Source organism: Mesoplodon mirus (assembly GCF_964341445.2).
Source record: "Mesoplodon mirus genome assembly, chromosome: X".
Classification (NCBI taxonomy): Eukaryota; Metazoa; Chordata; class Mammalia; order Artiodactyla; family Ziphiidae; genus Mesoplodon; species Mesoplodon mirus.
In genome coordinates, this window is record NC_138981.1 from 106,173,725 (window position 1) to 106,187,582 (window position 13,858).

At 36.8% G+C, this 13,858-nt stretch overlaps 1 protein-coding gene across 15 annotated transcripts in view; it reads right to left on the minus strand.

Moving 5' to 3' along the window:
* Nucleotides 1-13,858, minus strand: part of THOC2 (THO complex subunit 2) — a 113,180-nt gene that overhangs the window by 52,350 nt on the left and 46,972 nt on the right. For all 15 annotated transcript variants that reach the window (XM_082610688.1, XM_082610696.1, XM_082610687.1 and 12 more), the window contains 3 exons: nucleotides 11,425-11,580; nucleotides 10,645-10,817; nucleotides 9,202-9,397 (listed from right to left, as the gene is read on the minus strand). In XM_082610688.1, the coding sequence (XP_082466814.1) occupies nucleotides 9,202-9,397; nucleotides 10,645-10,817; nucleotides 11,425-11,580 (525 nt within the window). The remainder of the gene's footprint in view (nucleotides 1-9,201; nucleotides 9,398-10,644; nucleotides 10,818-11,424; nucleotides 11,581-13,858) is intronic.

Consider the following 13,858-nt stretch of genomic DNA (forward strand, 5'->3'; position numbering starts at 1 on the left):
TATTTATTTATTTATTTGGCTGTGCCAGGTCTTAGTTGTGGCACATGGGATCTTTGTCACCATGTGTGCGATCTTTGTTGCGGCATGTGGGATCTTTAGCTGTGGCATGTGGGCTCTTAGTTGCAGCATGCGGGCTCTTAGTTGCAGCATGCAGGATCTAAAATATTTTTTTAAATGGGCAGAATACCTAAATAGACATTTCACCAAAGAAGACATACAGATGGCCAAGAGGCACATAAAAAGATGCTCAACATCACTAATTATTAGAGAAATGCAAATCAAAACTACAATGAGGTATCACCTCACAGCGGTCAGAATGGCCATTATCACAAAATCTAGAAACAATAAATGCTGGAAAGAGTGTGGTGAAAAGGGAACCCTCCTGCACTGTTGGTGGGAATGTAAACTGACCACTATGGAGAACAGTATGGAGGTTCCTTAAAAAAACTAAAATAGAACTACCATATGACCCAGCAATCCCACTACTGGGCATATACCCTGAGAAAACCATAATTCAAAAAGAGAATGGACTTGAGGATATGGGGAGGGGGAAGGGTAAGCTGTGACAAAGTGAAAGAGCGGCATGGACATATATACACTACCAAACGTAAGGTAGATAGCTAGTGGGAAGCAGCCGCAGAGCACAGGGAGATCAGCTCGGTGCTTTGTGACCGCCTGGAGGGGTGGGATAGGGAGGGTGGGAGGGAGACGCAAAAGGGAGGGGATATGGAAACATATGTATATGTATAACTGATTAAATTTGTTATAAGGCAAAAAATTAAAAAATAAATAAATAAATTATAAAAAAAAAAAAGATTAATGCAAAAAAAAAAAAAGAGAGAGAGACATGTACCACAATGTTCACTGCAGCCCTATTTACAATAGCCAGGTCATGGAAGCAACCTAAATGTCCATCAACAGATGAATGGATAAAGAAGATGTGGCACATATATACAATGGAATATTACTCAGCTATAAAAAGAAACAAAATTGAGTTATCTGTAGTGAGGTGGATGGTCCTAGAGTCTGTCATATACAGTGAAGTCAGAAAGAGAAAAACAAATACCGTATGCTAACGCGTATATATGAAATCTAAAAAAAAAAAAATGGTACTTATGAACCTAGTGGCAGGGCAGGAATAAAGACATACACATAGAGAATGGACTTGAGGACACGGGGGGAGGGGGAAGCTGGGGCGAAGTGAGAGTAGCATCGACATATATACACTATCAAATGTAAGACAGATAGCTAGTGGGAAACAGCAGCACAGCACAAGGAGATCAGCTCGGTGCTTTTCGACGACCTAGAGGGTGGGATAGGGAGGGTATATGGGGATATATGTACGCATATGGCTGATTCACTTTGTTGTACAACAGAAACTAACACAGAATTGTGAAGCAATTATACTCCAATAAAGATGTATTTTTTTTGAATGGAGAGATATGTGTCCATACTACCCTTGACTAGTTCACTCATGAAACCCCAGCAACAAAAATTTCCTTTATTTGATAAAAATTCTTTGATTTGTTACTAATTTATAACAAATTTCAAAAATGAGAGGGAAAAAACATCTATCTCTACAATGTAAAGAAGCTAAAGGCATTCCTACATAAAATCAAATCTACTCTTGAGGGAAATGAAACTGCTACTTTAAAGTGGCATCTTATGTTTAAAGACAGAAATAGATTAAAGTATATTATGAATGCTTTTTAAAAAATCATCAAAAGCTAGTGTAGTGATAGCTTACATAAGTGATAACTTATTATGATCTAAAAAATTCATGACAACTATTTTTTTAACTCTCTAAAATTGAATACCTAATTATTAGTATCTAATTCATGTTTAGACATATCTCATTTGATCCATATTGCAACCCCAGGAGCTAGATAAGGCAAATATTATTACCACGAATCTCTGGCTTAGAAAAGTGACCAGCTTAAGGTCACATTACTAGCAAGTAGCTAGCAGCTCATCCTGATGAAACTAGTTCACCTAATTATCAATTTCTAATGCTTTAATTACTCTGTTTGGGGGACAGCCTTAAATGAAGAATCTGTGGGCAAGGAAGGTTCCAAAGTCAACACATAAAGTAAAAATTACATATACTCACAATTACCCTAAAAAAACCCCTTATATCATCTATAAAGTATACAGACACATTATCTTTCATTTAAGTCCAACTCAAGACTCTGTTTTTCCCCTCTAATATTAGGAGAAATCACTAAGTGACCATGAGATGTGAATATGAAATAAAGTGACTGGCTTGCATTTAGGGGGCCATGTCACACGAAAACACAGTTTAAAAACTAGACTAACTGAATGTGGTGAGATACTCTCTAAGACACCTGAGAAACTGAACCAAAATGAAAGAAAAAAATTTCTCCAATTTCACCCTTGCTCCTAGACATACACACTGAGTATTTTGATGGAACAAGTCTGGCCACATTCACATAAACTAAGCACAGGTATGGTGTAATTCCACTGTACTTGATTGACTCCCATACCTTCATCCAAAAGGAATATTAATTTTGAGCTCTAACCCACACAACCAGGTTAGATCTTCAATTTTGAAAAGAAATAAATGGACTGAAGCAGGATCACAGACTCTCCCTCCCCTAATAGCTAACAAAAAACAATAAACATCAAGTCAAAATTCTAAAGTAGCTGTTTCATAAACTAGAGTTTCAGGATCAATGGTATTAAGGTACATTCTCTCCCTAGGAACCCAAATTTTTATTATGAAAAATTTCAAGTTTACATAAAAGTTGAATGGATAGTATACTTATCCATAAACACCTATATATCTACTATGTAGATCCAACAATTAACATTTTGCCTTTTTTTCTTGACCAAAAAAATTGCAGACATGATACTTTATCTCAAAAAAATTCAGTGTACATCTCCTAAGAATAAGGACAGGGACTTCCCTGGTGGTGCAGTGGTTAAGAGTCTGCCTGCCAACGCAGCGGTTCGAGCCCTGGTCCAGGAAGATCCCACATGCCATGGAGCAACTAAGCCCGTGTGCCACAACTACTGAGCCTGCACTCTAGAGCCCTCGAGCCACAAGTACTGAAGCCCGTGAGCCTAGAGCCCATGCTCCGCAACAGGAGAAGCTACCACAATGAGAAGCCCGCACACCGCAACCAAGAGCAGCCCCTGCTCGCCACAACTAGAGAAAGCCCGCGCACAGCAGCAAAGACCCAACACAACCAAAAATAAAAATAAATTAATTAAAAAAAGGAAAGAATAAGGACATTCTTCCACATTACCACAATTATCATAATCACAACTATTCCGAATATCACCTAGTACCCAATCTAAGGTATATCCTGACCCTTTGACTCTAGGTTTCTCTAAGCTTTATCTGTGAATCAATTTAGAGCACTTTGGCTCTTTACCAAAGGCCAACATAAGAAATAGCCATATAAAGAGACAGTGAGATAACTGAATTAAGATGACAGAGTGAAGCATAAACACAGAATTTCTCTCCCACAATCCCTAATGCAATGAACAAAGTACGTCTTCCTATTTGTTTTTTTTAATGTCCCAAATTCACCACCAACCAAGCAAAAAAAGAGGAAATTATGCTATTAACTTCAAGGTGATGCACACACAAACACACATAAGATTCTGAACTACAGACAGTGTGGTATGGCGCCTGACCTTAACCCAATCCCCAGAAGTATCGAGCAAGGAAGGTGAGTCAACAAAATCCTTTAGGCAATGTGGCCTGCAAGGTAAATAACCTGAGGAAAAACCCTTGTGAGTAGAAGCCCAGCAGGATTCTGGCTGCTAAGGCTTTCTGTCTCTCAAAGGAACTGTGCTCAGATGGATGAGAGAATCAAACCCCAAGGGAGTTGGATACCCACTTGGGTGGGCATGCCTAGCATAGGATGGGTAACAGGATCTCAGAAGACAAAGCAGAGGTTCCCTAAATGAGGGCTATACTCAGCCTCACTGAGCTTATTCACTCCCCTATTCCAGACCACAGAAAAGATTGAAAAGAGAACCCAATACTCAAACTGTAGCTTGAGGGGAGAAGGACTGGTCATAAATAAGGTAGGAAGGGGGCTTCCCTGGTGGCGCAGTGGTTGAGAGTCCACCTGCCGATGCAGGGGACATGGGTTCGTGCCGCGGTCCGGGAAGATCCCACATGCCGCAGAGCAGCTGGGCCCGTGAGCCATGGCCGCTGAGCCTGCTCGTCCAGAGCCTGTTTTCCGCAACGGGAGAGGCCACAACAGTGAGAGGCCCGCGTACCAAAAAAAAAAAAAAAAAAGGTAGGAAGGGTGTGAGGATTCACTCACACTGTATCAGAAAGAAGTTGTCCATATTAAGATGAAAAGAAATGCTGTGGCTACTATGGAAATATAAATAGCCTAAAAAAAGCATATAAAAGACAAATGAACTTAGTCTGGAAGAAAGTAGAACACAGAGGACAGACAGAGATTCTCCAAAAGTATCTGCATATTGTCATAGAAAAAGTATTATGAACTCAGTAAGACAAGAAAAGCTTGGATACGAGATACACAGGATGAGATGAAAACAGAGACTGCAGAGATAAAACACCACTGATACAGATATAATTTAAAATAGCAAGGAATTTCAAGAATCAAAAAATTTAGACAACCAATCATTTCTTCAATTTTAGACACACTACATTTGTATAGGCAGTAGGGCATGGTGATTTTGAGCTTGGCCTCTGAAGCCAGACTGCCTGAATTGAACTCGCATATCTGTCCCATACTAGCTGTGTGACCTGGGACGAGTTACTTAACCTAGAGCACAAAAGGCTTGGTAAAGATTAAATGAGCTGATGCATGTAAGGTACTAAAATAGGGCCTGACACAGGGTAAGAGCTCAATATTAGTAATCACTATCAGAAACAACTTAATCCACTAACATCAGCTGGACGCAAAAAAGCACCAAGGAATTCATCTTTATGTGTGTAGGTGCTATCAAAAACATTTAAGTATGTCAGGTGAGCATGTTAAAGCTGTGCTTTATAGTTAAAGAAAATTTTAAAGATAGCAAAACGTGTGCATTCATATAGAAATATTCTATAGAGCCACCTCCCTCTTTTAAGCCTGAAATAAGGACCAAAATTGGTTAATATACTAGAACAGTTCTCAAAGTTTGCTCTTTGGATCAGTAGCACCTGGAAACATGTTAGAAATGCAAATTCTCGGGTCCCACCCAGACCTACTGAATCAGAAACTGAGGATGGAGCCCAACAATCTGTATTTTAAGAAGACCCCCAGGTGATCCTGATGCATGTAAAGTTTGAGGTTCACTGTACTCGATAGTCCTATACTACATACCTCAAATTTCAGAAATACATAACCACATACACATACACACACACAATCAGAGACATAAATGATTTCAAATAACTATAGGCTGAAAAGACTATTCTGTTAAGTGATATCTAACACAAGCTATTTTTTAAATATGCATAATTTATATATACAAGCCAACCTCAAGCTTATGAATGAGAGATTTGTTAAAGATTTGTTCATTGTAAATACATTATTTGGAACTAAGGTCATATTCCCCCTTCAGAAGCAATCTTATAAACTCGGGTTAAATTCCTAGCTAGGCAACATAAGCCTTTTAAACCTACAAACACATAATGATTTGTTATAGTGAAATGTTTTTAGGGTAAAAAAAATGAACCAAAATTCTAAGTCAGAGCATCGGAAAGATTCACTTTTCCTACCACAACCTTAGCAATGAGAGAAGACAGACTTCTTCCCACACTGGGATCAAAATAAACTTTTTCTGCTTCCCTTCTGCCCTTCTACCTCTGCAAAAATAGAGACTAGAGTTAGGGGCAGGCACCAGACACAATTGTGATAGAACAGAGATAAAGGAGGGCTGCAATGGAGATGGCAGAGTGGAAGAGTAACAGCTTTAGCACCTGTGTATCTTGATAACAATATTGTATCTGTATATGTTTATACATATGTCTGTATACGGGACTTCTACAAGTTTGATGTTTGGTCTCCTGCTTACAAGTTTATGATACTTGTAGCCAAAGAAAGAATTTCAGAACAAGAGATCTGAACATTAAGATTTTTAATGAAAAAGAATAGCATAAAAAAACCAGAATACCATTAGTGGGTAAAAGTAAGATGAGAAAGAGGCTGTTTACATTGTCTCAAAGTATCTCCCCACAGGATACATATTAACAACAAAGAGAAAAAGAATAACTACACTGGAGAAACCTGGCAGCCCTCATCTTAACCAAGTGATCCATGTTAACATCACCAGTAATGGGACAAATTGACTTCACATGCTTCCCAATACGATGCAATGGGAAAAACAAGTACTAGTTAACATGACATCCCTTTCAGACGATAAGGATCAAGATAATGAAACACTGTTATACTTCTTTTTTTATATGGATATATGCTATATAATAAATATTATGTATAGTAATGAACTACTTAGCAGATTTCTTCAGCATACCTTTACACAATATAAATTTGTTAACGTTAAAAAAAATGTACCTACCAGCTAAGTATTTAAAGCCAAATCAAACATCTCAGGTCTCAAGTGATTAATACACAACAGTTGTTAAATTTTCTATATAGTTACTGTAGTCAAAAATTAAAATTAGGTGCAATCGCCAAACACTGGAGAAAACTGCATTTGTGCTTCTAAGAATTTCTAGATTCTTTTGCTTACGTTGCTTTACAATTGAAAAGAAATTGTGTATTCTTTTCAGCTTTAAGACCTTGGTTAGGCAAAGATCTCTTAGAACACAAAGAGCAAACTATAAAAGAGAAGTTCTATTAAATTGGAATCAATCAAAATTTAAAATTTTTGCTTTCAAAAGACAGTAAACAAAATGACAAGGCAAATCAGACTGAGAATAAAAGACAACTGAATTTAAAATGGGCAAGAGGGACTTCCCTGGTGGTGCAGAGGTTGGGAGTCTGCCTGCCGATGCAGGGGACACGGGTTCGTGCCCTGGTCCGGGAAGATCCCACATGCCGTGGGGCGGCTGGGCCCGTGAGCCATGGTCACTGAGCCTGCGCGTCCGGAGCCTGTGCTCCGCAACGCGAGAGGCCACAACAGTGAGAGATCCATGTACCGCAAAAAATAAATAAATAAAAATAAAATGGGCAAGAGATTTGAATAGACATTTCAACAAAGATGATTACAAATGGCAAATAAGGGCATGAAAAGATGCTCAACATCACTTATCAACAGGGAGATGTAAATTAAAAGCACAAAAGATAGCACTACACACTCATTAGAATGACTAAAATTTAAAAGACTGACAACACCAAGTGTTGATGAGGATGTAGAGCAAATGGAAGTCATATACATTGCTCCCAGGAATGCAAAATGGTACACATATGTTGGAAAAGTTTGACAAAAAGTTAAACATACACTTACCCATATGGCCCAGCAATCCCATTCCTGGGGAAACAAAAACATATGCACCCCCCACAAAAAAGACTTGTACAAGAATATCCATAGCAGCTTTATTTATAATAGTCCCCAACTAGAAACAACCCAAATGCCCATCAACTGGTGAATGGATAAACTCTACTATATCTATATAATGAAATATTACACAGCAATAAAGAACTACTGACATGTGCAACAACTGAAATGACTCTCAAAAGCATTAAGTGGAAGAAACCAGACCAAAAAAAGAGTACATTCTATACTATCCCATTTATGTGAAGTTCTAGAAAAAGCAAAACCACAGTGACAGAAAGCCTGCCAGTGGTTGCCAGGAACCAGCAATGAAGGGAGGGAATTGATGGCAAAGGGGCAAGAGGGAACTTGCTGGGATGATGAAAATATCCTATATCACGATTGTGGTGGTGGACACACAACTGTATACATCTGTCAAAACTCATCAAATTGTACACTTAAAATTGGTGAGGTTTATTGTATGTAAATTATAACTCGAAGCTAATTTTAACAAATAATAAGCCAAACATGGAAGCAACCTAAGTGTACATCAACAGATGAATGGATAAAAAAGATGTGGTGTGTGTATGTGTATATATTTATATATATAACTATATAGATATATAGATATATATATGTGTGTGTATATCTATATCTATATAGATATAGATATAGATATACACACACACACATACACACACAATGAAATATATCACTCAGCCATAAAAAAGAATGAAATAATGCCATTTGCAGCAACATGGATGGACCCAGAGATTACCATACTAAGCGAAGTAAGTCAGACAGAGAAAGACAACTATATGATATCACTTATATGTGGAATCTAAAAAGATGATGCAAATGAACTTATTTACAAAACAGAAACAGACTCACAGGCATAGAAAGCAAACTTATAGTTACCAAAGGGGAAGGGGGAGGAGGGATAAATTGGGAGTATGGGATTAACAGATGCACACTAGCATATATAAAATAGACAAACAATAAGGATTTACTGTATAGCACAGGGAACTATATTCAATATCTTGTAATAAACTATAATGGAAAAGAATCCAAAAAAAGGAATATATATATATATATATACACACATATATATGTAGAGCCAAATCACTTTGCTCTACATCTAAAACTAACACAATATTGTAAATCAACTATACATCAATAAAAAAAATAATAACATAAAGTTACCCTTGCGGTAAGTGATTAGAAAGGCATTTAAGGAAAACTCTGGGGTGCTAGTACTGTTCTATTTCTTGATCTAAATGGTGGATACATGGGTGTTTAGTTTGGAAAATGTTACTGAGCTGTACAATTATGGTTTGTGTGCCTTCTGTATTATGTTTTATTTTAATAAAAAGTTTACTAAAAAAAGTAAAAGAATGGATCCTGAACAGTCTGAGGTTGAAGGGACTTCACACAAATAATGGCAATGATTCAAAACTGCAGCCAAGAAAAAACTGAGCAGAAGAAAAGCAAGAGGAAAGAATGTTGAATTAACCACTGTTTATAAGGGGATTCAAAAAGCAATCACATGTCCAAAGCATATTTTCCTAACTGGATGGAGGACTTGACTAATAATCTGGCTGGATTTAAGTTTTTATATATAAATGGTTGGGACACAACTGATTTTCCCCAAACCTTACTCAACATAACCTTTTCTTAAGTTTACTTTCTTTTTATTTCTAGGGAATATACTCAGAACAGTTTCATTCCATAATTTAGTTTTCTGCTTGGAAGAAAAAAAATCTTACTAACCTCCTTCATAAATGACTTGCCTATCCGCACCACTTTTGCGAATAAAATGGGATCGTGAGAAAGGTGAGGACCAAGGTAACAGAACATATTGAAGACGTCTCTCCTCAAATCTTCAAAGCTCTCTGCTTGTTTTGGTGCTCTCTTATTTTGCAAAGCATTAACAGGTGAGCCTTTAGCACCTTTAGGAACGCCAACTCTACAAAAAGAAGGAAAATTTATATATATATAACTATACAATACCCCATTTTAAGTTAACACAGTCATATTAATCAGTAAGTAAAACTTTTCTTGCTTATATTTGCTTTCTCTATTTCAACTGTGCCTAACTTCATTATACCAAATAACTTAACTGGTAGAAAAAGACAAAAACAATATTCATTTGAAAAAAAAATCAGAGCTTAAGAGACTGTTTCAAATTAACTGCATAAGAAAAGGAAATCAGAGAAATGCAGATTCCAAATTAACATTTAACATACATCATATGAATTTGTTTTTAGTTAAATTTGGCCAATATCAGGAATCTGGATATGGGAATGGGGAACAAGGGATGGACCTCAGAGACACAAAGATGAAACAGAAAAATATGGATATAACAACACTGATTCAAGTTAATAAACATTTCTCAATCTGGCTTCCACTACCTAGACTGAATATGAGGTAGGTGGTGGTAGGGAAGGTGAGCAGCATAATGAAAGAGGGTGTGTCACACTAAAGAGGACAGCATGCCCAGAGTTCTCACCTGCGGAGCAGGTGTCCCGCTGTGGAGTCACAGGGGTCACTCTCTGAGAAGAAGCCTTCATGGTCCACAGCCCAGGTGGCACTGAAGGCAGCAGCCAGCAGCTATGCACGAGTCACAAGGCTGGGGCTTTTGAGGCAGGCTCTGATCTGTGGGGCTGAAGCCAGAGCTTCTGCCAGTACTGCTCCTAAGTATCCTGCAAGTAGGCTGAGGGCTAGCGGACTGGTCGACACAGTAACTAGGGATGATGAGAGAGGCTGCACTACCAATTTCCAGGACAGCAGCCTATATGCCAGGAGAGATAAGGCAAGCAGAGAGGCAAAGTCCTCACTCAGAGCCACTCAACCCAGGATAGAGGAAAATTACACTATGTAAAAACCTTAGGAATTCTCTGCCCCCCAAGAGAGGAGGAAAAGTCAAAAACAGAATGGAGTTTTCACTCTCAGTGGAGCAAACCCAACCTAGAAGTCTAACATACAGTTTTTAGACAACACTGCAGCACAAATTCTGCAACACCTGGTCTAGATGATAGGACACAAGTCACTGATTAATACCTGCCAAACTGATATGCTCTGTGAATAGTTCTTATCTTCTGATAAAACATACTAAAATATACGCTTGGTTTGAGAAGACAAGATAAATATGCAGATTTTTTTTGTAGTCCTAAACTATTTCTACCTCAATTAGTAAAGCACACAGTAACATACCTTCGGTAGAGAGGCTCAATAGTTATATGAATAAGCTTGCAAATAGCAAGGGCTATTAGTTTATGTGAAGCTGCATAGTATGGAGGCATCTGATCCATAATGTTCTGTGCATGCTGCCAATCACCAATCTTTAACAAGGCTTCCAACAAACCAAGTTTTTGGTTGTCAGGTGGCTAAAAAGGAATAATTACAGCAAAGATACTCAGAATACAGACACCAATAAATCTTTATATATTTTTCATATAAAAAATTAAGCCAAACAATAAAACAATGTATGTCAACAACAGCTGCCATTCATGGGAACTGCAACAGTATTTTCCTGAAAGTACAATTAAGTTTTTTAGTGATTGGAAAAAAACAATAGGATCTGCTTTTTCATTTAGCAGCCAAAGCATGACAGTTTATAGACTTGGAATTAAATTAGGTCCTACTTAATGTTTTATTGTGACACAAGGAACTAGAATTCATTCATCTTTGAGAATTCCTTTAGGACTTGAGAGACATTAATACACAGAACACAAATATAGTCAATACGTGTGTTATCTTATTTAGAATACACTCTGAAGTTTATATAAGAAAAAACATTGCAGCCTCTTTTGGGAAGGTGCCAATCAGATTAAAAACAAAACCACCTTTGCAAATTTGTATTCCAAAAACCAGGTTTCACCACAATCAAAACTAAGAAATTATCCTTCCATAAGTTGATTAACCATCACAAGTTAAATTTCGTAATTCTAAATCCAGAAGACAATGTTAATTATATCAGAATAAACTATATACCTTCTCCACTTTCTCCTCTTCTTTTTCCTTTTCTTTCTCTCGTTCGTCAATTTTATCGGAAGACAGTACAACCATTGTAAGTTTTCTAACAATCTGCTTAGCTTCTACAATTTCTCGTTTGTGTTCATCCATAATGCAATTATCAGCTGGAAGAAGCTAAAAATGGTTCATTAAAATTTCAAAAAAAAGCTAATACTATTTGCACATACAAAATGCAAACACTATCTACTCTCTATTGATAAAACTAAATAAGAAGCCTGGCCTATTTATGACCATAATTTCCCTTCTAAATAGGTCGCTCTCCATTATTTTCATATAACCTGACAGGATTAAGTACCTGAATTTTGTACACCTTTTAAACTCAGGCAGCAATTCAAAGTTTCATCTCTTCTGTCTGTCAGAGGTCCTAAATTAACATAATACTACAACAGTGATGCTTACCGTTGAATTTATTAGTTTACCCAAGAAAATGTGTACCTGTTCCATTAAAAATATCACAGATTTCCCCTTTAAAGGCCAAACTCCAAATTAAATAAAGTACTACATACGGATCCAATTTGGGAGAGGTAAACTACTGATTGACATAAAGGGACAAAGTTGATTCCTCTAAATGAAAAATTTCTTGGGACTGACATATATACACTAATATGTATAAAACAGATAATAAGAACCTGCAAAAAAGAAAAAGATTATACTTATGGGTATAGCTCTCAGAGCAGCCCTGATAATTTATACGGGTTTCCTTTATTATTGCTTGCTTCTGTTGTCATGCTTAGAAAATACACACATTTTCTTCTAGTTATAAAAAAAACAACCCTACAAACTCCATTAAATTTCCATGGGATCTAGAAATAAACTTTCCATATCTATAAAAAAATAAGTAAAAAAATAAATGAAAAATCTCAAGTCGAAAAATTATGAACAGCTTGACATCTCACTTTTCATTTTCTAGATACCTATTTGACTTAAGTCACAAACTAGTTTCTAGTTTATTACAAAAGAAAAGGTAATATGTGGATAGTTGACCCTCCATTATGAACAAAGGATCAAGTATCTCAAGTTCAGCCATATCGTATGAGTGGAAGATGGCTAATGTGGACATTTCATAAAATAACCTAGACACATAACCAATAAACCATTACTTAGTAGCTTTTGCTAGGCACTATGGTGAGCTATAAAAGAAGCATTCCTGTCCCTAGAAATGCATAATCTATTTCAGTAGCTAAGTCTAATGCAAAGTAAACAATCAGTAAATAATAAAAGGAGACACAGTGAAATATTAAACTACATACTACAGACCTTATCCCATTAATCAAAAAAGGGGAGTGGGAGAAAATGCATTATGGACTGGTACAAGGAGGTAAATGAGGCTTTTTCTCATTCTTTATTCTCTCCACTGGCAATCAAACCCATTTTTATTGCTTTACTTATATATCTATCACATATCTACCACAGGTCCTCATCTTTTACCTAGTCTATCTACTGCAATTGCCTCTAAAATCTCCAATTACAATGGGTTAAATCTAAGTTTTTAATTATAGTTCTCTCAATTTCTAGTCTTCTGTATTTTGAGAATATGTTATTAGGTGTATATAAAGGTACAACGATTATATCTTCCCAGTAAACAGAACTTTATTATTATAAAGTGACTATCTCTATTTCATCTGACAATAATAATTTCCCTAGTATATTTTTCCCACCATTTTACTTTCAACCTTTCTTTGTCCTTAGGTTTTAGATGTCTCACGTAAACAATAAACTGGTTTTTAATCCCATGTGAAAATCTCTGTCACCTTAACAGGAACACTTAGTCTGCTTATATTTAAAGTTAAATAGAGTTGTTAAATAAATAAATAAATAAATAAAAATAAAATAAAGGCGACTCCAATCTAAAAAAAAAAAAGTTAAACTGAAAAATATCAGTAATAAATCTATCATCATTTTTGTACTTTCCATTTGTCCTGCCAGTCTACACTTGCCTATAAACTCATACCTACGTCTTCAGATTCTCCTTTTTCTGACCAATTTTCCATGTTTTCAGTTTGTACATCCCTTCTCTACTCTAAATCTTGAATGGCTCTCTACTATCAACAAGAAAAAAAAATCCAAACTCCTTACACCATGGCACTTAACAACCCTTCACAGTTTGGTCCCCAACCTAATTCTTTCTCCCTCCTCCTTTCTCCTACATACCACCCTAGGCTCCAACCACTCTGAGCTTCCTGCTGTTCCCCTAAGGTGATAGTGAAGCCTTTTCAAACCTCCTGCCTTTAAATTAGGTTAATTCTACCTACAAAGCTTCCCACCTTTTAAGCCTGGCCAACACCTACTCATCTATCAAGTTCCCAGTTCAACATGAGTAGTTTGGAAAAGCCTTCCAGAATCCCCCCAAGACAGAGATGGTCACTATCTATTCCGGGCCCTCACAGCACTT